The 24,925-nt window shown below is 42.5% G+C and overlaps 1 protein-coding gene across 2 annotated transcripts; it reads right to left on the reverse strand.

Annotated features, from left to right (window-relative positions):
- Positions 1–14,455: 14,455 nt before the first annotated feature.
- On the reverse strand, positions 14,456–24,438 carry LOC121306860. Of its 2 annotated transcripts, none has more exons than XM_041238847.1 (6): positions 24,258–24,438; positions 21,762–21,931; positions 20,876–20,928; positions 18,497–18,594; positions 17,636–17,828; positions 14,456–17,288 (listed from the first exon to the last, which is right to left on the reverse strand). In XM_041238847.1, exons 2-6 carry the CDS (start codon positions 21,904–21,906, stop codon positions 15,693–15,695), a joined length of 2,085 nt encoding a protein of 694 aa, XP_041094781.1. In that variant the 5' UTR covers positions 21,907–21,931; positions 24,258–24,438; the 3' UTR covers positions 14,456–15,692. The 2 variants fall into 2 exon arrangements, with proteins under 2 accessions (XP_041094781.1, XP_041094774.1); XM_041238840.1 differs by having other exon boundaries at positions 24,262–24,437.
- Between the last annotated feature and the right edge of the window lie 487 nt (positions 24,439–24,925).

Here is a 24,925-nt window from a genome sequence, read left to right on the forward strand (position 1 = left end):
ATATATTCTATGTATAATCAAAATTTCTACATTCAGTGATAACCATGGGTTCTACTCCTAATATTTGAACACTGGCTGGAGGATCATGCGTCAGTTAATTCACATGTAACTTTGTTAAATAGGTCAAGCCATCAGTTTCCCATTTTAAAAGACTAAAAAAAGCTTTCAAAAATCTAGTACAATAAAAAAAAAAAATGCATATTCTATAATACTGTGTATATATTCAAAGTTCTTGTGTAATGGGCAGTGCTGTGTGATGCACTGCCATTATGGATTCTGTTCCCTGTGTGTGAGATGAGGTTAAAAGCTCTAAAACCACGCAGCAGTGCACGAATCTGCTGGCCTCTCCACTACACGTAAATGGTCAGCGCACGTTCATTATACAGCAGACGCTGCATGAAACAGCACATACATGATATGTGGAATACTCCGTGGTTTTTACTCCTGAGAGTTTGCTGAGAGCTCAGCCAGATGTCTCGGTATAGGGAAGTGGTTATGTTGGAATGTTTTTTCATAAGTTTGGCATTTATAGTGCCACTTGTTTTGACCTGTTTTTTGTGCTTGAGGTATATAGTCCATTGCAGTGTGGTGTCCCTGTTTCTCCGATTTCAATTCTGACTGTAAATCTGTGCCACTTGTTTGACGAGCTGTGCTGATTTTACTAAACAGGAAGTATTTAATGCTGAAACACAGCATACGCCGCAGTAAAGTTTTGTAATTTAACTTTTTTTGGGGGAGATTGTTAAAAGTATTTTGCATTATTGATTTTCTTAGACAGCTGTGTTGATGTATAATTTTAACAGAAGAATACAGATCTGTTACTCTTCAGGCAGATGGAGCTCATTCTCTTAACTAGACTTGCATGCCCAAAAAGAAGCACTGGCAATAACATCATCAGAAATGAAAAATGTAACATAAAATATTTAAATTTTGATGTCTGAAAAAAAAAAAAAAACAATAGAAAATGCTTTGTGAATGTGGAGTCTTCTGTGTCCTGCAGTCCAGGCATTCCTGAATGGGGTAAGCCTTTATTGTCATGTTGTTCAGAACCAGTCTGTCAAGCTCTGCGTCCCCCAGTCAATGACCCATTGTCTGAGTTGCTGTTTTTCACATCTTGTCTTTCACCAGCTTGGTGCCAGCCTCTTATATTGCCTTGGTCACAGCAAGGCAGGTGGCCTGTACTGCTAGAACAGCATTGCCTTTATAAAGGTTTAGAGCTTTAGTTTGGGATTAAGGACTGGCCCCACACTCATTAAGTCACATTCTAACCAATCAGGAGATTTATAAATAAAGTAGTCACTCATCTCTTCTCATGTGCAATTGATTCACATCCCTCCACCTCTCCTAATCGCCACAGGTTTTTTTGCCAAACAATGAATCTGTGTCATACTCCATAATCACAGATTTAACTATTCACAAATGCTGTGTCTTATTTGTCCTGAATTAGTGAACTTACATCTGGCTGCATGCTAGCTCTTTGCATGGGACCGCATAGATTCAGGATAAACTGACCATATTGAAATGCTTTGTTCTTTGGAATCAAGCTACATTCAAGCTGTGTGAATCAGGGAAACTCAAACTGCACTAAAATGAAATGATTTGAAATAATAAATGCTTTATCTCCAGTTCATTGTTTGTGAGTCAGTGTCCTTAATGTTGTTATTTCACAGATGCTAATCATTGAACATCATGCTAACAAAGCCTTATTTATCATAGCGATCCTAATCCAAACTGATCCAACCTGATTCAGCTATGTAATTTGGTCTAGTCATTGGTGGCAGGTACATAGCTTGACGTGCACTTTGCTGCTGGACTGGTATCGATCATACCCAGTGGGTGGATAGCTGGCATACGGGTTGTGAACTGATTCAGCCTGATAATTTCACTGCTTTATGCACATTATTAGACAACCAATATATACATTTTCTATTTTATTATACTCTACTCATGATGTCACATGCATGACCATTTCAGGCTGAGTAAAATACAGGAACGGGGGTCTATTCCCAAACATTTTCAGTGGGTGCTTGGTAAAATAGCCTTTCAGACCTGGCATTGGCTATGTTTTTGTAAGACAGCCGTGAGCACAGGAACTGCTCACTGCTGTCTCGCTACTGCAGGAACTAACTAGATATTTGTCGTTTAGAGCTGGGTAACCTGTTCGCCCTTGATCCCCACAGGCAACTCTGCGCCACCACGATTTAAACTAGCGAGCTCTGATTGCATGACTGAACTCATTGCGGTAGTGCTTTTACTGGGTGAGCCACTGGGCACTCGTCTTGTGAACTCTTCTAGACCATTTTACAACAAAGGAATGACCCCTAAAGTGGCCCCTAGCTGCGACAGCCCCATGTGATCTCACCAGAGCACTGGCACATATTCTTGGGGGTGGCAGAGGGTGTTATGTGCAGCTTTATTGAAAACGGTGGACTTTTTTTAATCCTAATGATTCTTTACTCAAAGATGTAGTGCCCCATATTCAGGAATGACCCCTAAAGTGGCCCCTAGCTGCGACAGCCCCATGTGATCTCACCAGAGCACTGGCACATATTCTTGGGGGTGGCAGAGGGTGTTATGTGCAGCTTTAATGAAAACGGTGGACTTTTTTAATCCTAATGATTCTTTACTCAAAGATGTAGTGCCCCATATTCATGTTTAAAATGATCCCTGACTGAACATTTCTTCATCTTCTTCAGAAACCCCACTTACTTGGCTTACCATTTTGTTTACATGAAGCAGAGGGTTGAGAATGGGTTGTCGAGCTGTGCTAATGTTGTTTATTCACTGGGGTCTTTATAGCGCCATCTTGATACGCTGGGGGGAGTCAATGGCTGTTAGGAGCCAGACAAGCATCTGTGCACTGAATAGCATTCTCACGGTCATGCTTAGGAGTTTTTTCCAAATTGTGTGACATTTGGAGGCAAAGCAGTGTTTCTGACTGACACTTTGGAACACTCTCCTGTAAAACCATTATTATTTCTTTTGAAAAATATTATTATTAATAAATATGAAGTAACATGAAGCAAATGCAAATATATTTTTTTAAATTTTTACTGAATAAAACAATCTCCACTGTATATGTTGTGAAAGGGTAGGTAGGTTCCCAGACCAGACAGCTGACAAAAATAACACAGGCAGGTATTTGGGTGAAAAGCGTCTGGCGCCGTTTTTATTAAACAAAAAGTAATAACATATTATAACAAAAAAAACACTGATCACTGAGCAAACAAAACAGATCCCAAACACAAAAGCAGTGCCGTGCCGGTGCTTCCCAGCACGAGTAGCAGTTATTGTCTTCTTGCTTTCATCACAGCTCTTCTCCGGTCGCTCTCATTCTCTCCTCTGAACACCCAACCAGAACAACAAAAGCTGCCAGTTTATATGCGTGTGACCATGTCACAATAATTACAAACAATCAAACAATAATGTAATAACCAGCACCAGCCACAGTCTCACGAGCTGTCTGGCAGACAATTAGAAGACTTTAATTAAATAATGTGCAGGGCTCTCTCCTGCCCTGCCACGATATTTATCAGTATGAAATTCAGCTTTGCTGCTTGGGGCAGACTGTCCCAACAGCTAAAGTCACATCCTCCCAGTTCTGACGGTAAAGGTTTTGTAAGGAGCTCAGGCTGCAGGTCACGTATGGTATTACAGCACTCTTCAGACCTATGAATCCACTGACTAAAAAAACATTATTCTCCAAACAAGCAAAGGACCGCGACTCTATTGTCGTTTTTCAGACACAAGTTTACTTGATTTGAAAAGCATCTTTAGCAAATTCCTACTTTGTTTGACTGAATGAGTAGAAGAACACAGAAAGCTTCAATATAGCCTACTTCACTAAAGTAAAAACAGGCTTCTGTTATTTTGAAATACCACTGCTTCAGATTATTACGAGTGCTTAATAACAACAGCACTTTATTTAGAGTTGGTGTTGAACTTAAAACTGTTCCTGTCTCTGTAACAATACAAACCAACTAACTTCCTTAATAAAAAAAAATGTCTGGCTCTCTCTTGCTTTTTTTTCAATTACTCTCTGTTTTTTATTACATTGTAAACCATTTAAAGCCAAAACCATAACAAAACATAGAATAGTAGTGTGGATACACTGAACAAAAAAAAGGTAGAGGCAAAATATTGACCCAGAGTGAAAGGTTCAACTGCAGTAGGTGCTCAGGGGCGACAGAGACGGAAGAATTGCCACCAATCAAAGAGAGCCAGAGAGAAGCGGGATTAGAACCAATCAAAGAGAGCCCGAGAGAAGCGGGAATCAGAACCAAGAAAGAGAGCCAGAGAGAAGCGGGATTAGAACCAAGAAAGAGAAACAGAGAGAAGCGTAATTAGAACCAAGAAAGGAACCAGAGACTGCACTTAGTTGACTGTGGCACATGGCCAAAACAGTGTGCTCTATACTCAAAACAGTGGGTGTTTGAAGTGATATTTAAGGAAACCTTTTTAGCATGTATGGGCAGTGCTGTCGCTGGTGTTGTATCGTGTATGGGCAATGCTGTCGCTGGTGTTGTAGCGTGTATGGGCAATGCTGTCGCTGGTGTTGTAGCGTGTATGGGCAATGCTGTCGATGGTGTTGTAGCGTGTATGGGCAATGCTGTCGCTGGTGTTGTAGCGTGTATGGGCAATGCTGTCGATGGTGTTGTAGCGTGTATGGGCAATGCTGTCGCTGGTGTTGTAGCGTGTATGGGCAATGCTGTCGATGGTGTTGTAGCGTGTATGGGCAATGCTGTCGATGGTGTTGTAGCGTGTATGGGCAATGCTGTCGATGGTGTTGTAGCGTGTATGGGCAATGCTGTCGATGGTGTTGTAGCGTGTATGGGCAATGCTGTCGCTGGTGTTGTAGCGTGTATGGGCAATGCTGTCGATGGTGTTGTAGCGTGTATGGGCAATGCTGTCGATGGTGATGTAGCGTGTATGGGCAATGCTGTCGATGGTGTTGTAGCGTGTATGGGCAATGCTGTCGTGTATGGTGTTGTAGCGTGTATGGGCAATGCTGTCGATGGTGATGTAGCGTGTATGGGCAATGCTGTCGATGGTGTTGTAGCGTGTATGGGCAATGCTGTCGATGGTGTTGTAGCGTGTATGGGCAATGCTGTCGATGGTGTTGTAGCGTGTATGGGCAATGCTGTCGCTGGTGTTGTAGCGTGTATGGGCAATGCTGTCGATGGTGTTGTAGCGTGTATGGGCAATGCTGTCGCTGGTGTTGTAGCGTGTATGGGCAATGCTGTCGCTGGTGTTGTAGCGTGTATGGGCAATGCTGTCGCTGGTGTTGTAGCGTGTATGGGCAATGCTGTCGCTGGTGATGTAGCGTGTATGGGCAATGCTGTCGATGGTGTTGTAGCGTGTATGGGCAATGCTGTCGCTGGTGATGTAGCGTGTATGGGCAATGCTGTCGCTGGTGATGTAGCGTGTATGGGCAATGCTGTCGATGGTGTTGTAGCGTGTATGGGCAATGCTGTCGATGGTGTTGTAGCGTGTATGGGCAATGCTGTCGATGGTGATGTAGCGTGTATGGGCAATGCTGTCGATGGTGTTGTAGCGTGTATGGGCAATGCTGTCGATGGTGTTGTAGCGTGTATGGGCAATGCTGTCGATGGTGTTGTAGCGTGTATGGGCAATGCTGTCGATGGTGTTGTAGCGTGTATGGGCAATGCTGTCGATGGTGTTGTAGCGTGTATGGGCAATGCTGTCGATGGTGTTGTAGCGTGTATGGGCAATGCTGTCGCTGGTGTTGTAGCGTGTATGGGCAATGCTGTCGATGGTGATGTAGCGTAGCGCTGTCGATGGTGCATGGGCAATGCTGTCGATGGTGTTGTAGCGTGTATGGGCAATGCTGTCGATGGTGTTGTAGCGTGTATGGGCAATGCTGTCGATGGTGTTGTAGCGTGTATGGGCAATGCTGTCGATGGTGTTGTAGCGTGTATGGGCAATGCTGTCGCTGGTGTTGTAGCGTGTATGGGCAATGCTGTCGATGGTGTTGTAGCGTGTATGGGCAATGCTGTCGATGGTGTTGTAGCGTGTATGGGCAATGCTGTCGATGGTGTTGTAGCGTGTATGGGCAATGCTGTCGATGGTGTTGTAGCGTGTATGGGCAATGCTGTCGATGGTGTTGTAGCGTGTATGGGCAATGCTGTCGATGGTGTTGTAGCGTGTATGGGCAATGCTGTCGCTGGTGTTGTAGCGTGTATGGGCAATGCTGTCGCTGGTGTTGTAGCGTGTATGGGCAATGCTGTCGCTGGTGTTGTAGCGTGTATGGGCAATGCTGTCGCTGGTGTTGTAGCGTGTATGGGCAATGCTGTCGATGGTGTTGTAGCGTGTATGGGCAATGCTGTCGATGGTGTTGTAGCGTGTATGGGCAATGCTGTCGATGGTGTTGTAGCGTGTATGGGCAATGCTGTCGATGGTGTTGTAGCGTGTATGGGCAATGCTGTCGATGGTGTTGTAGCGTGTATGGGCAATGCTGTCGATGGTGTTGTAGCGTGTATGGGCAATGCTGTCGATGGTGATGTAGCGTGTATGGGCAATGCTGTCGATGGTGATGTAGCGTGTATGGGCAATGCTGTCGCTGGTGATGTAGCGTGTATGGGCAATGCTGTCGATGGTGTTGTAGCGTGTATGGGCAATGCTGTCGATGGTGTTGTAGCGTGTATGGGCAATGCTGTCGATGGTGTTGTAGCGTGTATGGGCAATGCTGTCGATGGTGTTGTAGCGTGTATGGGCAATGCTGTCGCTGGTGTTGTAGCGTGTATGGGCAATGCTGTCGATGGTGTTGTAGCGTGTATGGGCAATGCTGTCGATGGTGTTGTAGCGTGTATGGGCAATGCTGTCGATGGTGTTGTAGCGTGTATGGGCAATGCTGTCGATGGTGTTGTAGCGTGTATGGGCAATGCTGTCGATGGTGTTGTAGCGTGTATGGGCAATGCTGTCGATGGTGTTGTAGCGTGTATGGGCAATGCTGTCGATGGTGTTGTAGCGTGTATGGGCAATGCTGTCGCTGGTGTTGTAGCGTGTATGGGCAATGCTGTCGATGGTGTTGTAGCGTGTATGGGCAATGCTGTCGATGGTGATGTAGCGTGTACGGGCAATGCTGTCGCTGGTGTTGTAGCGTGTACGGGCAATGCTGTCGATGGTGTTGTAGCGTGTACGGGCAATGCTGTCGCTGGTGATGTAGCGTGTACGGGCAATGCTGTCGATGGTGTTGTAGCGTGTATGGGCAATGCTGTCGCTGGTGATGTAGCGTGTATGGGCAATGCTGTCGATGGTGTTGTAGCGTGTATGGGCAATGCTGTCGATGGTGTTGTAGCGTGTATGGGCAATGCTGTCGATGGTGTTGTAGCGTGTATGGGCAATGCTGTCGATGGTGTTGTAGCGTGTATGGGCAATGCTGTCGATGGTGTTGTAGCGTGTATGGGCAATGCTGTCGATGGTGTTGTAGCGTGTATGGGCAATGCTGTCGATGGTGTTGTAGCGTGTATGGGCAATGCTGTCGATGGTGTTGTAGCGTGTATGGGCAATGCTGTCGATGGTGTTGTAGCGTGTATGGGCAATGCTGTCGATGGTGTTGTAGCGTGTATGGGCAATGCTGTCGATGGTGTTGTAGCGTGTATGGGCAATGCTGTCGCTGGTGTTGTAGCGTGTATGGGCAATGCTGTCGATGGTGTTGTAGCGTGTATGGGCAATGCTGTCGATGGTGTTGTAGCGTGTATGGGCAATGCTGTCGATGGTGTTGTAGCGTGTATGGGCAATGCTGTCGATGGTGTTGTAGCGTGTATGGGCAATGCTGTCGCTGGTGTTGTAGCGTGTATGGGCAATGCTGTCGATGGTGTTGTAGCGTGTATGGGCAATGCTGTCGATGGTGTTGTAGCGTGTATGGGCAATGCTGTCGATGGTGTTGTAGCGTGTATGGGCAATGCTGTCGATGGTGATGTAGCGTGTATGGGCAATGCTGTCGATGGTGTTGTAGCGTGTATGGGCAATGCTGTCGATGGTGTTGTAGCGTGTATGGGCAATGCTGTCGCTGGTGTTGTAGCGTGTATGGGCAATGCTGTCGATGGTGTTGTAGCGTGTATGGGCAATGCTGTCGATGGTGATGTAGCGTGTATGGGCAATGCTGTCGATGGTGATGTAGCGTGTATGGGCAATGCTGTCGCTGGTGATGTAGCGTGTATGGGCAATGCTGTCGATGGTGATGTAGCGTGTACGGGCAATGCTGTCGCTGGTGATGTAGCGTGTACGGGCAATGCTGTCGCTGGTGATGTAGCGTGTATGGGCAATGCTGTCGCTGGTGATGTAGCGTGTATGGGCAATGCTGTCGCTGGTGTTGTAGCGTGTATGGACAATGCTGTCGCATCCAGCAAATACACTCAGCAACTTGATACGTTAGTGAAAAATATACAGATCTTTACATGAAGTAACAGACTTTATATATATAATATTTTTTTCTACTGTAGTTCCTGTTTGGATAATTAGTGTGCCGTGATTAATAGATACTAGGAGTACTTTTCAGCCACTCTACTATTAAATTATTGCTATTAAAGGTGATGAAATGTGTGTGTAGCGATCTCGGTTTCTGCAGGCATCACACAGGGCGAGGCAAACCACACAGGAGGAGAGTGGGAGTGTATGGGCAATGCTGTCGCTGGTGAGCGTGTATGGGCAATGCTGTCGATGGTGTTGTAGCTATGGGCAATGCTGTCGTTGGTGTTGTAGCGCAATGCTGTCGATACTGTACAGAATGAGCCAGCTCCTTGTGTAGCGTGTATGGGCAATGCTGTCGAGGTAGACCTGTGGGCAATGCTAACACCAATGCTGTCGATACCACTGTACAATGTATGTGGCAATGCTGTCGATGGTGTTGTAGCGTGTATGGGCAATGCTGTCGCTGGTGAAGCGTGTATGGGCAGCTGTTGGTGACGTAGCGTGTATGTTGCTGTCGTGGTGTTGTAGCGTGTACGGGCAATGCTGCCCTGAAGCTGTCACTAATCAGCTTTTATGAGTTTTGTGTAGAAGCTGCCCTGACAGGAACAGGAATTTCCTTCTGAAGTAGTTACTAAAAACTTGTAACAATTGTAGGTCGCTCTGGATAAGGGTGCTAAGAAATAAATAATAATAATAATAATAATAATAATAATAATAATAATAATAATAATAATAATAATAATAATAATAATTTCCTAGAACTGCCAGGCAGTTTTACGAGGGTGCTAAGAAAGAAATAAACAATAATAATAATAATAATAATAATATAAATTAAACCCAAGCCCCAAGTATCAGTACCCGTCTAAGCGTGTTTAGTTCTCAATGTGCCAAGTTTAAAATCAGCAACTTCAACACTTATACAGAAGAAGATTTTGAAAGTTTTTTTTTTTCAAAATTGCATCAGGCGGCCATCTTGTGTAATGCACAAATGCCATTTTTGAAAATGTAAGTTTTACCGACACAGGCATGATGGCTTTCAAGTTTGGAGTTAATCAAGTGAACCATTTTTAATCTGAAGCAGTTTTAAATATAAGAAGAAAATGTAGGAGTGGCAGCCATATTGTTTTATGAAACATAACCTTTTTAACATACTTGTATTCTGCTGTCACCTGAATGATGCCTGCCAAGTTTGGAGTCTGTTGGTCGGACGGTTTTCAAATAAAATCAGTCTGCTGTTAAGAGCGTGTTTCAGTGAAATTTACAGCAGCCATTTTACTATTGAATTGAATGACAGCAGCTTCTGCTTTGCAAGCAGGTTTGGATGCTAATAATATCACTTCACCGGTGCCAAAGAAGAACATTTTGGGAGGTTTCAAGAAGAAATGCATCACATGGCCATTTTGGTTTAACACCAGTTTCTCAAAAGTCAGTTGTATTGTTACAGGGTCAAGGATGATGCTTGTGAAGTTTCGAGTTAGTCAAGTAAGCCATTTGTCAACTGAGGCAGTTTTAAATTTTGGACATAACCGTACATCTGGCAGCCATCTTGTTTTATAAAACATAACCATTTTGACCTATTTGTATTCCACTGTTACTGGGACAATAACTACCAAGTTTGGAGTTTGTTGGTTAAACGGTGTTCAAATAGCAGCAGTTTGCTGTTAAGGGTGCATTTCATTAAAGTTTGTAGCAGCCATTTTGACATTAAAATGTATTGCAGAAACTTCTGCTTCGCAAAATTGATGCGAACGTGGATGCTGATGATATATGCCAAGTGTCAGATCAATTGCTTTACCAGTTCCCAAGAAGATGATTTCGAAAGGTTTCTAAAAAAAAATTGCGTCAAACAGCCATTTTCATTTAGGTCAACACCATTTTTTCTTAAAGGCAGTTCTATTGATACAGTATCAGAGAAGATGCTTGTGCAGTTTGGAGTCAACAGATGCATGTTTAAATTTCAAATGTAAACGTATAAGTGGCGGCCATCTCGTTTTATAAAACATCACCATTTTCACACATTGTTACTGGGACGATAACTACCAAGTTTGGAGTTTGCTGGACAAACGTTTTTCAAACAGCAGCAGTTTGTTGTTAGGGGCGCGTTTCGATAAGATTTGTGGCAGCCATTTAGCATCAGTGTCACCAGTCTCAGCATTAACTTCAGTAGCAGTGATCCAAACGCATGCCTCAATGAAGGTGAAAAACAATCTTCTTATTCATATTGATAAGGTCTGTTCTTCTTGTCCTTTCTAATATCACAGTGTGAACATCAGCATTTTAGGTTGGTGTGTTTTTGCTGACAGATTTGTTTTAAAAAATATGGGTCATGCAATTTGAAACATCATTCAAGGTGTGTCACTTATAGCTAGACACTTATATTGCTTTGCAGTTTGCATTAATAGTCTCCAGGCTTTATAAGATGACAATTATCACCTTCATAACATAAACAGGATATGCAGGTTTATTTAGAAAAAAAATAGATTTTTGCCTCAGTGAAAATGTATTCCTAGCTACACCCTGATTGCTTTAAATGCTTGTCGTTTTTGAAAAGGCTGTATAGTAATTGCAACCAGTAGACTACAGTAGCATTTATACAACAGTTCAGTTTGTGAATAGACCTATTAAACGTGTCAAATAGAATGAAAGCATTTTAGTGCTGAGGATTATAGAATGTATTTTATTTGTGTTTTACTATTTTAAAAAGACATCTAGGCTATGTATTTAGTGTGTCATTGCATTTTATTTATGTAACATCTGATTTGCAACATCGTTAATACATTGTCTTGTTACTTTGAATCTTACATAAAATGTATGTTTTTAGACTTGTGTTTCTGATTTTTTTCACTTTGCGCGACTGTGTCTTACTCCTTATGAAACTTATTTGGTCTGTGCATATTTTGATGATGAAATGCACAAAAAGTGAAATGCACGATTTTATATGTGTTTAAATATTGCTCGAAGGTGCTGCCCCCCTTTCATTTTCAGCAGCCCCAGTTTGGAATTCGCTCCCACCTCTCTAGAGGTACTAGTGTGCAAGTACTGTCAAGTTACCATACATATTGTGCCAGAAAAAACTACTAGTAGAATTACTGAACATCTCCAGTCTAAAACGCATATAACCTGAAAAACAAAAACCAGGTACCTCTAGCAAGTGGCAATAGGTTCAGTTTTTTCATTAAAAAAGTGCTGATGTACCGTCACAATATGCCTCCCCACCAAAATTTGCTACAGGTAGATGTCACAATTTGCCTCCTCGTCAGAACTTGCTACCCCTGTTTGTTTGTTTTTTTACAATAGGGGAAAATATGGTAATAAATTCTGATGGGTCATATTGTGGTGTCAGAAACCGCTACCCTTGTTTATCAGTGAAAAAAGATGGTAATAAATTACTCATGTTTGAGAAATAGTCAACAGACACCATTTATGCTACATAATTTCATTTACGTTAAATAATCTTAGGAGAATAGCGTTACCCATGTTGAAAAAAATAGTCAACAGTAATACTTGTATCCATTTCTACTTAGTTAATAGCAATAAATGAAAGGATTTAAGTAGGATGTTTTACTGACTTGGTAAGAGGATGAAGTAAAGCAGCGGTGAGCAATTGCAGTATGGGAATCTTATAGGGAGCAAAAACCGATGAGAAGGAAAAAATTACAGCACACCTTCTGCAAGCTTAAACTAATATAAGTACTTTTTATACATATCATAACAATTAAAGTAGACCCTGTTTAGAGAAGAATTTTGGTAGCTGACACAAAGAACTCTTCTCATTACAGTATAGAAAATGGAAACCCAGAAAAACCTAGATATTTGGGCAACTGCATAAACTAAAATTAAACCCTGAAAAGCAGAAGCCCTAAATATAATGTGTATTGTATCCTGGTAAAGTACCATTAAAACTATGATCTACCTGTCTGACAAGAGGAATGAAGGAAAAAAAAACTGGAACTAAATGGAATCGATGTGTGTGGAACCTGCAGTAAATAATGCGTAACAACAAGGTTAATTAATCATGAGGACATGAATTAGTCTCCTCATAATGTATAGGAGACCACATTATGGGACTCCTCAATAACTGATCATTACACTCGGTATGTTCAGGTGCAACCACAAAAAAATGTGTGCTGTTGTTATCATGAGCCGCCTTTGTGTTATGAATCATTTCCTGCAGGTAAAACTCAGACCCCCACATACCCATGCTTAGTTGTGTGTATATATATATATATACACACACACACACACACACATTTGTGCACCAATTCTTGCCTGTGGGAAATGCAAAGCATAGTTCTTGCCCTTTTCAATCACAGTTGAGTGTAACTGATTATTGAATGCCGCCTTCTTGTTGCAAGTTTGGACTTTTGAGATTTTTATAATGAATATTAATTTAATTTAGACCCTAGCGTTTGTTTTTTTTTTCTCTTGTGTTATTATAGGGACTCACTATTTGTTTAAAGTCTGTGAAAACAGATTAGAAAAGAAGCTTTTTTTTCACGACAAGGGCTGTCGAAATTTACAGTTGCATTGCTCAATATATTTGCTATTTCCATTGGTATTCTAATTTACAGTTGCATTGCTCAATATATTTGCTATTTCCATTGGTATTCTAATTTACAGTTGCATATATATTTGCTATTTCCACTTTTCTAATTTACAGTTGCATTGCTCAATATATTTGCTATTTCCACTGGTATTCTAATTTACAGTTGCATTGCTCAATATATTTGCTATTTCCATTGGTATTCTAATTTACAGTTGCATTGCTCATATATTTGCTATTTCCATTGGTATTCTAATTTACAGTTGCATTGCTCAATATATTTGCTATTTCCATTGGTATTCTAATTTACAGTTGCATTGCTCAATATATTTGCTATTTCCATTGGTATTCTAATTTACAGTTGCATTGCTCAATATATTTGCTATTTCCATTGGGATTCTAATTTACAGTTGCATTGCTCATATATTTGCTATTTCCATTGGGATTCTAATTTACAGTTGCATTGCTCAGTATATTTGCTATTTCCACTGGTATTCTAATTTACAGTTGCATTGCTCAGTATATTTGCTATTTCCATTGGTATTCTAATTTACAGTTGCATTGCTCAATATATTTGCTATTTCCATTGGTATTCTAATTTACAGTTGCATTGCTCAATATATTTGCTATTTCCATTGGTATTCTAATTTACAGTTGCATTGCTCAATATATTTGCTATTTCCATTGGTATTCTAATTTACAGTTGCACTGCTCAATCTATTTGTTATTTCTACTGGTATCCTAAGGATTAAAACAGGTACAATATTTAATTCACAACAATGTTGACACAACAGCTCAGACAAAGGTTAGAAATAATAACACATATTAGATGTGGTGCTATATTACAACACTGTGGCACAGCCAGTGAACAAAACACTCATATACATATAATATTGTATTACCAACAGGTTAGTCTAGTTTTTCAGGTCTATAAAGAGTTTTTATAAGGAAGTGTCAACGTGTTTAAATATTCTGTAGTATCTAATGGGTAAAAGCTGTGTCATGTCACAAAGGAAGAAATAAAGGCACTCATTATACTTAGTGGTCATTTAATACAGCAGCCTCGGTGTATAGGAACACCTCCTAGAACACTTTGGCTAAGGGAACACCCTTTTAACCGATTCAGATCTGATACAGTATGGTTTTGTAACATGATGACTCATCATCATCCATCTGAAATTAAAATGGTTTATCCATTCTTTTCAAAATGAACTTGTCATTGAGAGAGTAATCTAGAGATGCTGCTGCATTTTTACCGTATGTAAGGGTGTTTCGGAAATTTAGTTTGTCAGTTCATTAATCAGTGAGTTATTATGATTTTTATTAACATGCGCTCGCCTCCTGCTTTTCTCTTACTCTGTTCATTTTATATGTTGATGCACCTGCATCATGACATAAGTGATAAATACATTTGTATTTATTGATTCATGTCGTGATTGGCTTTGGTATGATCGGCAGTGAGATTGCTTTACAATTGCATCATTTACACATACAATTTTATTACATGATGTTATATTATCAGTACACAGCAAGCTACAGGCAAAGACAAACCAATAAGGAAACAGTAACTAATACAACATTCTTGGTAATACAATACAGATTTTGTGTTTTCACCCATAGAATACATGTATCAGGTGGTACAAATGCCTCTTCAATTCACGCATAAGCAGGCCAGTAAAGAAACTTGATAAGTGCAGATAATGGAGGATTAGCACCTTGCACTATAAGGGGTGGTTTTATAGATTGCAGTCTCTACTGTCCTGTTTTTACAGTCAGTATGCATATTTATTGCATTGCTTAAAGTATTTACAAACTATATATATAGACATCATGAAATAACAGATATAAATATTTAACATTAAACACAATGAGAGAACATTATCTATACATATGCACAGTACAATATGTCAGGACAGCATTATATTTACCCTGTATTAGCTATAGCGAATCATAGTAGTAAGCCATTATATTATATATTAGGGGTATCATGATACTCGTATTTTCAGATTAATTACCTTTAAGAAATTTGAAGTTGTTAGGCATTAATTAAATGGATTAAAACATGAATTACTCAACCCTTTTTTAAATTTAAGATACACCTGCACTTGTTTTGTGTCCCATGTTATCTGTATCCCAGAGTTTTATTTTAAACATATTGCCGACTCCTTTGAAATTTTTTATCAAACATCATGGGGTCGTATATCAACTGGGGTATAGATTTCTCAACATTTACTCCAGAGAGTTGGCCACGGGAAAGAGAATTTCTCTTATACCCAAGCTGAAAAAAGGTAATTTACCTATGATGTGTGAATACAAATATAAAAACAATTGGGATTATGTTGAACAAATATATTGCAAAGTAATGCGCTTCTTAAAAACTCTGAAGCTCTAATGCACCATGCTGCTTTCACCAGAGCTCAGGAGTGGCTGCTCTTCAGTTCTGGCTGCCTGCTACAGACATGCAACATGTAATGTAAGCTAGATTAGCCAAAGTGTCTCTATAAAAGTAAGAGCCATCACCATCAAGTATTCGGCACTTTTAAGTTTTAAGCTTTTAAGCTACAGTCAGAAAAACAAATCCTGTGTATAAAAAAAGAAATTAAAAAAAAAACCAAACCAAAAAAAAAGTAACAATACGAAGACTGATGGATCCGGGACACAGAGGATCGAGACACTAGAACAATCAATGCAATATACAGTACAGCCTGATTCAGTATTACGGGGAGCTGGATATGAGTCTCCGTAGTTTTAGATATTCATCATGTGTCAGTGAAAGTGCTGTGGGTGAGGCTTGGTTCATTAGCAAGACCTGATGTGGGGCTGATGCTGTTTTCACATGCCCTCCAGAAGAGGTTAAAGGTGAAGTACCGACGCCATCGGCTAGTGACCTAGACCCCGCAGTCTCCACCTGTAGTTCTGGTACATGACCAATACTGGAGGGGTGCCTGGTCACTTGGTAGCCTTTATAGGGAGGGGAGTGGCCGCTGCCACCTAGCACCAAGTTGTTGTTGTCATTGCAAGGTCTTTGCAGGGGTCTGTCCTCAAAAGAATAATGCTTGAGGTATTCTTTGTGCTTTTGTTGACCATACATTCTTCTAACTGAATCGCACTGTGTGATGTGAGATCTGCCAGGTGAGCCAGACGAAGGCACGATGGCATCAGGGACTGTCTTCACATCGCTGTGACAGTCAGACACGTCTTCCCACTCTTTCACTTTCAATCCCATGGGAATCATCTGGCTGTTGACACAGGTGTACCTAGGATGCCCGCTCAGGCTGGTCTCTGAGGCAGTGAGATGGCTTGCGCTGGCAGGATCTAAAGGGTATAAATACCTCCTTGACTCTCTGGAGAGCTGTCGCAGCTGATTCCTCCAAATCTGATCTTCTTCAGGACTCCTTTGTCCCCTGTAAGGCCTCTGGAAATGCTGATCATTGGCATTCTCCAGTGGCCTGGCTGTCATATCCACATTGGGCACTGATCCCCTGCCAACATCGCCGGGGTCTTCGTATGCAGATGGTGCCCTACAACTGTTAGGTGGGACAATGGAGCCTGGCTTGTCTTTCAGGCTCCTGAACCAGCTCTGCAACAGCGAAAAGGGAATCTGGATCTCCATTTTGTTAGGAGTGGCCTGAGGATTCAGAGGTCCCAAGTGGGATTTACAAGGCTCACTGACAGAATTGCCAATCGCTTCGCCATTGCTTCCCCTTATTGCCAGGGAACTGGGAGTGCTGCAACTTCGGTCCTGTGGAGCTTGTCCATTGGGACTAGGTAGTCTTGATGCAGAACTACCTGCAGAAACTGAACAAGGAGACCTCGTCATGTCAATCACAGACACCTCCTCCTGTAAGGCAAAAGACTGTCCAACTACAGGGTCAAGATCCTTGAGTGGAGATACCATTCTATGTGCATCTTCCTTTGTAGAGTTCCAGGAAGCATACAGCGGAGAAACTGTGTTTAAGAATTTGGGAACTTTGCCGTTGGGCTCTGGGGTCAAAGATAAGGACTGGCCTGGTTTGCTTGCAGCTGTTGTGTTCCGGGGTTTCAGACTGAGGTTCAAGGGTTCAGCCCAGCATGATGAATGTGTGTACTCCTGGGCAAGGTGCCTGAGCAGCACCAGCTGTTGCTTGGGTCCTTCAGCAGGTTCTTCTGGCTGCATCGCAGGCTGGTAATGCCTCTGCCTAGGGACAGTCAACAAAGTGCCAGGCTGGCATCTGGTCAGTGAAGGGTTCAGCTTGTAGTATTGTCTCATCTGCTCAGCTACTGGCAAGGAGACTAGCCTCACTCTGCTGTGTGGAACCGAATCCTGGTGTTTCTGAAGGCAACAAAAAAAGAGATCAATTAGAGAATTACAGATAACATTTGCTGTGAAAGGTTGGAGCGTAAGTCTAGGTAGCTCATGGAAATGTACAGCTGCAACAAAATATCAACAACCCCCCTTCTTTAACCAGGAATGGAGTGTGTTTTCCTACAAATGCTTATGAAATGAATTGATTTGGTCATCCTCTATCCAGGAACCCCATTGCAAGGATTGTCTGGAAAGTAGGATGCAATATGTTTCTTGAAGGGCTCTACCTATATGCTGTAGTATATGTAGGTCAGGGCTCAAGGCTGCACATTTCCCATCCTCACTGATCTGATACTGTGTGTGCAGTAGAGTACCTCTCGCACTGCAGTGCTGGGCTGGCAGAATCTCAGACTTTGCTGTTGCAGTCTGTGCTTTGCCATCTTCAGCTCAGCCGACTCCTCCTCCCTCTCTGCTAAACTCCCACTCCAGGACCGTTTCTGAGGCCTGTGCTGGGACAGAGCAAGGCTCCCCCCCCCCAGGAGGTGTCGCTCGAACGGAAGAATCAGTCTATGAAAAAAAGAAAACGTTTAAAGTTTAAAAGTTTAAAGGAGAAGGAAACTGACACCAGCATTAAAATGCTTAAAATAAATCTAGATTAGTTGTAGTTGTGCCCCATGCTTATATTTCTGGGGGGGGGGGGGGGGGGGAGTTGGAGTCTCTACTGTAGACTCGCTCGTGAACAGTTAAAAAAGGAAAGAATAAAAAGTGTAAGATATAGCCAATTATGCGCAAGTAAGGGTTTAAAAAGATTCCAAACGCGTTACGCAAACTGGACTCCTCAATCCTCTTCACTCCATAGAAAACACAAACACTACAAGGATACAAAACACAATTACTTAGGTATTATTGTAAGCCAGACGTGTCAATATTGTGCAACTGTGGGGCTGCACAGTTCACACCATTGAGCAGGTAACATAGACATACTTACTAAAGGCATTGCCCGTCACCGAATTATCTCATGCACATCTGAAATCTAACTAGGATATAAAAAACCCTAAACTGAGATGCATAACTTCAATTCAACTTAGCCAATAAAATAAAGAACATCTGCTACTTTATCACAAAGCCACCACAGGAATGAAACCCAACTGCAATCCTCTCTGGCAGTGATTCTCAAATTGGGGGGTGCAGAATGTAATTGGGAAGGGGGGGGGGGATTCAGCAGCTCCACTCACTTCTCGTAGTGCCGTCGGGTGCAGGTGGCTGCGCTTGTGCTGCGAGGGTTTCCTCCCAGTTTATTGTACACCTGCTTCCAGAGCTGGTGTTTCGTCACCTGGGTGAAATGAACACAGCACACATGAGGAGTCATGCACCAGGTTACACAGATACAGAAGAATGCATGTGACAGTGTGTTGATTCAATGAAACCCGTAATTAACAGGGTGTCTCAGACAGTGTAGCTGTGCGGTTAATACTGTCATACCAGCCCTTCTGCATTCATAAAACTGATAACTGAGCTTGTGGGAAAACTTGCTCCTTGAAATACATTTATTCAGGAATATTGAGATATACTGTCTGGGTGGAGATAAAAATGCTACCAATCCCTTCTAAGAGTTTTCTATAGCAAAAGCTTAGCAAAGTGTGTCAAAGCACAGTAAAGCATAGGTAAGCATTGTAAAGCACAGAGTGTTATGTTAAAGCATATTAAAAAAAAAACATGGTAAAACATGGTAAACTATAGTAAATGCAGTGTAACCACAGGAAAAGCATGGTCAAAGTGCAAAAATCCTGTGGTAAGCTTTTATAAGGGATGCCCCACCCCCAGTAGCCCTGCAGATGCTCGTTTGTCCAGATCCTGGTTGGAGGAGAGTTGTGTAACTAAGACTAAAACATGGGATTCAATAGTTCCCAGCAGCTGCTGCTGCCAGTGAGCTGTGCTGAGTGAGGCTGTGCTGAGTGAGGCTGTGCTGAGTGAGCTGTGTTGAGGGAGCTGTGCTGAGTGAGCTGTGCTGAGTCAGGCTGTGCTGAGTGAGCTGTGCTGTGCTGAGTGAGCTGTGCTGAGTGAGGCTGTGCTGAGCGAGGCTGTGCTGAGGGAGCTGTGCTGAGGGAGCTGAGAGCTGTGCTGAGTGAGGCTGTGCTGAGGGAGCTGTGCTGTGCTGAGTGAGAGTGCTGAGGGAGCTGTGCTGAGGGAGGCTGTGCTGAGTGAGCTGTGCTGAGTGAGGCTGTGCTGAGTGAGGCTGTGCTGAGGGAGGCTGTGCTGAGTGAGGCTGTGCTGAGTGAGGCTGTGCTGAGTGAGGCTGTGCTGAGTGAGGCTGTGCTGAGTGAGCTGTGCTGAGTGAGCTGTGCTGTGCTGAGTGAGGCTGTGCTGAGTGAGGCTGTGCTGAGTGAGGCTGTGCTGAGCTGTGCTGAGTGAGGCTGTGCTGAGTGAGCTGTGCTGAGTGAGGCTGTGCTGAGTGAGCTGTGCTGAGGGAGGCTGTGCTGAGTGAGCTGTGCTGAGTGAGCTGTGCTGAGGGAGCTGTGCTGAGTGAGGCTGTGCTGAGTGAGCTGTGCTGAGTGAGGCTGTGCTGAGTGAGCTGTGCTGTGCTGAGGCTGTGCTGAGTGAGCTGTGCTGAGGGAGGCTGAGCTGAGCTGTGCTGTGCTGAGGGAGGCTGTGCTGAGGGAGCTGTGCTGAGTGAGGCTGTGCTGAGTGAGGCTGTGCTGAGTGCTGAGAGGCTGTGCTGAGTGAGGCTGTGCTGAGTGAGGCTGTGCTGAGTGAGCTGTGCTGAGTGAGGAGCTGTGCTGAGTGAGGCTGTGCTGTGCTGAGTGAGCTGTGCTGAGGGAGGCTGTGCTGAGTGCTGTGCTGAGGGAGGCTGTGCTGAGTGAGCTGTGCTGAGTGGAGGAGCTGTGCTGAGTGAGCTGTGCTGAGGGAGCTGTGCTGAGTGAGGCTGTGCTGAGTGAGCTGGCTGTGCTGAGTGAGCTGTGCTGAGTGAGGCTGTGCTGAGTGAGGCTGTGCTGAGTGAGGCTGTGCTGAGTGAGGCTGTGCTGAGTGAGGAGCTGAGTGCTGAGTGAGGCTGTGCTGAGTGAGGCTGTGCTGAGTGAGGCTGTGCTGAGTGAGGCTGTGCTGAGTGAGGCTGTGCTGAGTGAGAGGCTGTGCTGAGTGAGGCTGTGCTGAGTGAGGCTGTGCTGAGGGAGGCTGTGCTGAGTGAGGCTGTGCTGAGGGAGGCTGTGCTGAATGAGGCTTGCTGAGTGAGGCTGTGCTGAGGGAGGCTGTGCTGAGTGCTGAGTGAGTGCTGTGTGCTGAGTGAGGCTGTGCTGAGTGAGGCTGTGCTGAGGGAGGCTGTGCTGAGCTGAGTGAGGCTGTGCTGAGTGAGGCTGTGCTGAGGGAGCTGTGCTGTGCTGAGTGAGGCTGTGCTGAGTGAGGCTGTGCTGAGGGAGGCTGTGCTGAGTGAGGCTGTGAGCTGTGCTGAGTGAGGCTGTGCTGAGTGAGGTGCTGTGAGCTGTGCTGAGTGAGCTGGGCTGAGTGAGGCTGTGCTGAGGGAGGCTGTGCTGAGGGAGGCTGTGCTGAGGGAGCTGTGTTGAGGGAGGTTGTGCTGAGGGAGCTGTGCTGAGGGAGGTCAGCCTGTCATCCACACGTACCTCGTCATATCCTCCGAGGCTCTTGACAGTCTGGTACATGACAAAAAGGTCGACTGCAAAAACAAGACCACAGAGTAGGTGAAGGGTAAAGCCGCATACAGTATGTAATACCGCATATATATTACTATATATATATATATATATATATATATATATATATATATATATATAAGGTATATATATATATATATCAGGTATATTGAAAGAAATGTGGAGCATGTACACTTTCTGTGGCGCATGTGCATTAGATCACTATTGAAGAACAGGGAAAGCTGGTGGTTCAAAGCACACAGAGCTGACAGTATTGCCATCTCTTCATACATCTAGCATCTGTTTCAATAAACGATTATGTTAACCCTATAATGTCCAAGCTTTCTTAAAATGAAAAAAAAAAAAAACTTTATATAACTAGATTCCGTTTCTTGTACAAAACACTTTTCAGTCTAGCAACATATAATGTTCTGCATATGAAAAATTCTGGCTTGTGTGGCTGGACCTTGAAATAATAACATAGAGGGATGGCTTAAACATTGTTTCATATGTGATACAGAAATGGGCATTATAAGGTTAAATGCATATTTAATTTTTTAATGCTATTTTTTCATAGCTATTAGTGAACAAAGCGGCTTTCCCACTTTTTTCAACATTACTCTCTCCACATCATGAAAGAATGAAATACCAAGGCTAGTTCTGGGACTTCCAGTTAGTGTCAATTAAAAATAAACAAAAAACCATTAGCAATGTTTTTTTTTAATACTACTTCTTAAGGAATAACCAAAAGAAACCAAAAGAAAGTATATCAATATGTGTCAGTATTAGTTCTACAGTGTGTTCTTTAAATGAAGTGACAATCGTTCTCTCTCTCTCTCTCTCTCTGCGTGCTCACTCTGTTTGAAGCCAAGGTGTGGTATCTTCTCGATGGGGGTCTCGTGGCTCCTCATGAAATGGTACAGCTCCTGCAGAAAGCTCTCCTCAGTCATCTCACTCTCATGCGCACCGCCAACCCGCTTCTCTTCAGCTTCAAGTGCCATACTGCACCCCCAGCGATCCTGCCAACTGGAAACACAACACAGGGTTTACAGAATGTAACATCTGTCTGTCTGCCTGTCTGCCTGTCTGTCTGTCTGTCTGTCTGCTTGTCTATCTGCCTGAAACACAACACAGGGCTTACAGAATGTAACATCTGTCTGTCTGCCTGTCTGCCTGTCTGTTTGCCTGTCTGTCTGTCTGTCTGTCTGCCTGAAACACAACACAGGGCTTACAGAATAGAAAGTCTAGCTGTCTCTGTTTGTCTGCCTGTCTGCTAACTGGAAACACAACGAATAGAACCTATGTCTACTTTCTTTTATTTATTTTTTTTAACAAGCTTTCTCCCCTGCTTGAAATGGGTTAGCGAGTAGAACATGCATGCGCCTGCGTCTACATTCAGAGGTTAATGGAGACCTCAGGATAACATCTCATTTTCAAGGGCAACCCAGGACACACACCAACAAGCAGCAGCGGGACATTCCCAATATATCCCCCCACATTACAACTATTACAATGAAGAGCACTGATAGATATAACAGTATCTGCAAGCTGTAGGGATGCAATCAGGGGTCAAAAGTCAAAGACAGTCAACAGGATTTTAGTGACGCGCTACATTTGATCATTTGTGTTGATTGTTTATATAGCGAAACAAGTCCAGGTAGACACAAGACAGAACTGGTGACAACGCGTTCGACTTGAAATATGAATTGCTTCAGATTGTAAGATGTTCTGGTCCTGGTGGACACGCGCTTTGAATAGCGTTTGAATCGGACTTGGTTCGTGCAGTCGTTAAAGTGGAAATCTGGAGCGGAGAGGGGGCCCAGTGCCTAAACCACTACGACATTCCCCTTCATTTTTTTTTTTAAATAAACTATTAATAGATCTATTACATCATTTTTTAAGTATAGTAGATAATAAATAATTTATCTGGTGTAATCTAGGAATCCGTCCTTTTATATAATATAAAACTGTCTGAGAAGATTTGGTGGTGATTTGGTCTGTTACTTACGCTGTTTTATTTAAATAACAGTGGTTAAGATTATCCCACACAATGACAATATAACTACAGTTTTCTCGTATAATCGTATGCTGCTCATTGTAGTTCCTCCACAAACTTTCAATTATCCTATAATCTCTTCATCCCTTTGGTCCCTTATTCCATATAGCTAGGGCGCTCTCCTTTGCGATTTTCTTCTTAGCTGGGTTTGTGCTAGAAGCTGTTCCTGGGATATGTGAAGGTGCTTGTACAGCGGGAATATTTAGTGCATTAAACCACAGTACCGCGCATCTCTTCACGAGGCGATTTCCCCAGTAGCAGTACATTAAATATGGATTTCAGTAACAAACGGATCATTACATTAAATGCTCATAAATAATAATACAGTGTTTCTAATCGATGCACATCGGTGTGAATCACGCTGTAAATACCGTTCCGTATAATTTATGTATTAATGTACTTGTTTGTTTGTTTAAATGATTCTCACAATCTCGACTGCGCTGAATACAGTTTCAAGTGGCTGTTTCCTCCTGACTATTTGTATTTCACTGTTTGATATGATAGCGTGGGCAGCGAACACAACCTGAACACAAATACAATACCGTTTCTTATAGAGTACTGCACTACATGCTACAGCAGATTTTAAAAAACTGTACAGTTTTTGGATGGTATAGCATTTAACTTGTGTGTGTGGCACTGAAATATTAAATTGAAGTCTCTAAGATATTAAAACTAGTTGACATACTAACTCTAATCAATACTCTAAGCGCAGAACAGAAACCAGGACCCGAGGATACAGCTGGAAATGAAGTGGAGACTTAGGTCAGGACAGAGGGACGGAGTACACTTCTTCACACAGAGGGTAAAGGTACAGAATGGGCTATTGAGTTATGCTGTTGTGGCAAAACAAACAACTGCTAGGAACCAGAAAAGCATAGACGTGCCGAATGGCCTCATTTATTATAAAACCAGGGTGTGTGTGTGTGTGTAACATTTATTATAAAATCAGGGTGTGTGTGTCTGTCATATACACACAGAAGATATATATATATATATATATCATATATATATTATATGTATATATATATATATATATATATATATATAGTGTTTCTTATTTCTTGTGCAAATTCTTCTGCAGCAAGAAACACCAGAAAGACTGTCCTGTCAATAGTTTAACATCAGGGCTGAAGAAAGATATATGATATCGTTTTGGTATGCCGCTAGTGGCAGGCAATAAGGGTGCCGTGGTGGCAGTACAAATCTTCTAAATTCGACGTATATGTAAAAACACGTTAAAAATAAAGATGCTTTTTAATATGATGTTTAAATAAATAAACAAATAGAGAGGATTACCTACTTTTCCGTTCGCGCGACCAAGTGAAGCAGGGTTACTCCAAGCTGCAGTACAGTGCGCTTTCTGAAAACAATGCTCTGCTTTGCAGTTTACAATGTATATCTCTCTCAGACGAGTGTATTCTAACAGCTGAATAACATCTCAACACTGCACCAATCCCGAGTGAGATCACCTAACAGCGCCCACAGTGCAGCCTGCCTTTAAGTATGCAAAATAACCGTAAATACTGCGAAGTAAGTACCGGTTAAGGTATTTGCCTTTAGGCAGAATGCATCTGTAGACTATATTGTTAGAATCCGGTATGCGCGCCAAAACTTGACTCATCTAACGTCAGATAGTGGTATGTCACGTTGAAAGTTGTAAACTCTCAGATCTTTGTACATGTGCAAACAATTGCGATCTGCCGGGTCATTTTATATTGCTAATAAATGTACCATTACTTATACTTTTTTTTTTTTTTGCAAATTTAAACTGGAAACAGACAATCAATTTCTATAAAAACAAAAACAATTCACGGTGAACAAGACAACATGAGAAGTCCACCGCAAATTTGCACAAGTATAAAAAAATAAACAAGACCCAGTGTATTGCATATGAGAAATAGTCACATACCATTCTGTTAATAGTGGAAACATGTGATAAATTACATTAACAATGATGCAAATGA

This window comes from Polyodon spathula, chromosome 2 (genome assembly GCF_017654505.1).
Source record: "Polyodon spathula isolate WHYD16114869_AA chromosome 2, ASM1765450v1, whole genome shotgun sequence".
Lineage (NCBI taxonomy): Eukaryota > Metazoa > Chordata > Actinopteri > Acipenseriformes > Polyodontidae > Polyodon > Polyodon spathula.

What these genes read in the sequence shown, in the direction of transcription:
- LOC121306860 (XM_041238847.1), bottom strand. Translation starts at nt 21,906, where the DNA reads ATGGCACTTGAAGCTGAAGAGAAGCGGGTTGGCGGTGCGCATGAGAGT. An exon ending in ACACCTTGGCTTCAAACAGA is followed by an intron (nt 20,929 to 21,761) that starts GTGAGCACGCAG and finishes TTGTTTTTGCAG; the next exon opens with TCGACCTTTTTGTCATGTAC. An exon ending in CCAGCACTGCAGTGCGAGAG is followed by an intron (nt 17,289 to 17,635) that starts GTACTCTACTGC and finishes TGTTGCCTTCAG; the next exon opens with AAACACCAGGATTCGGTTCC.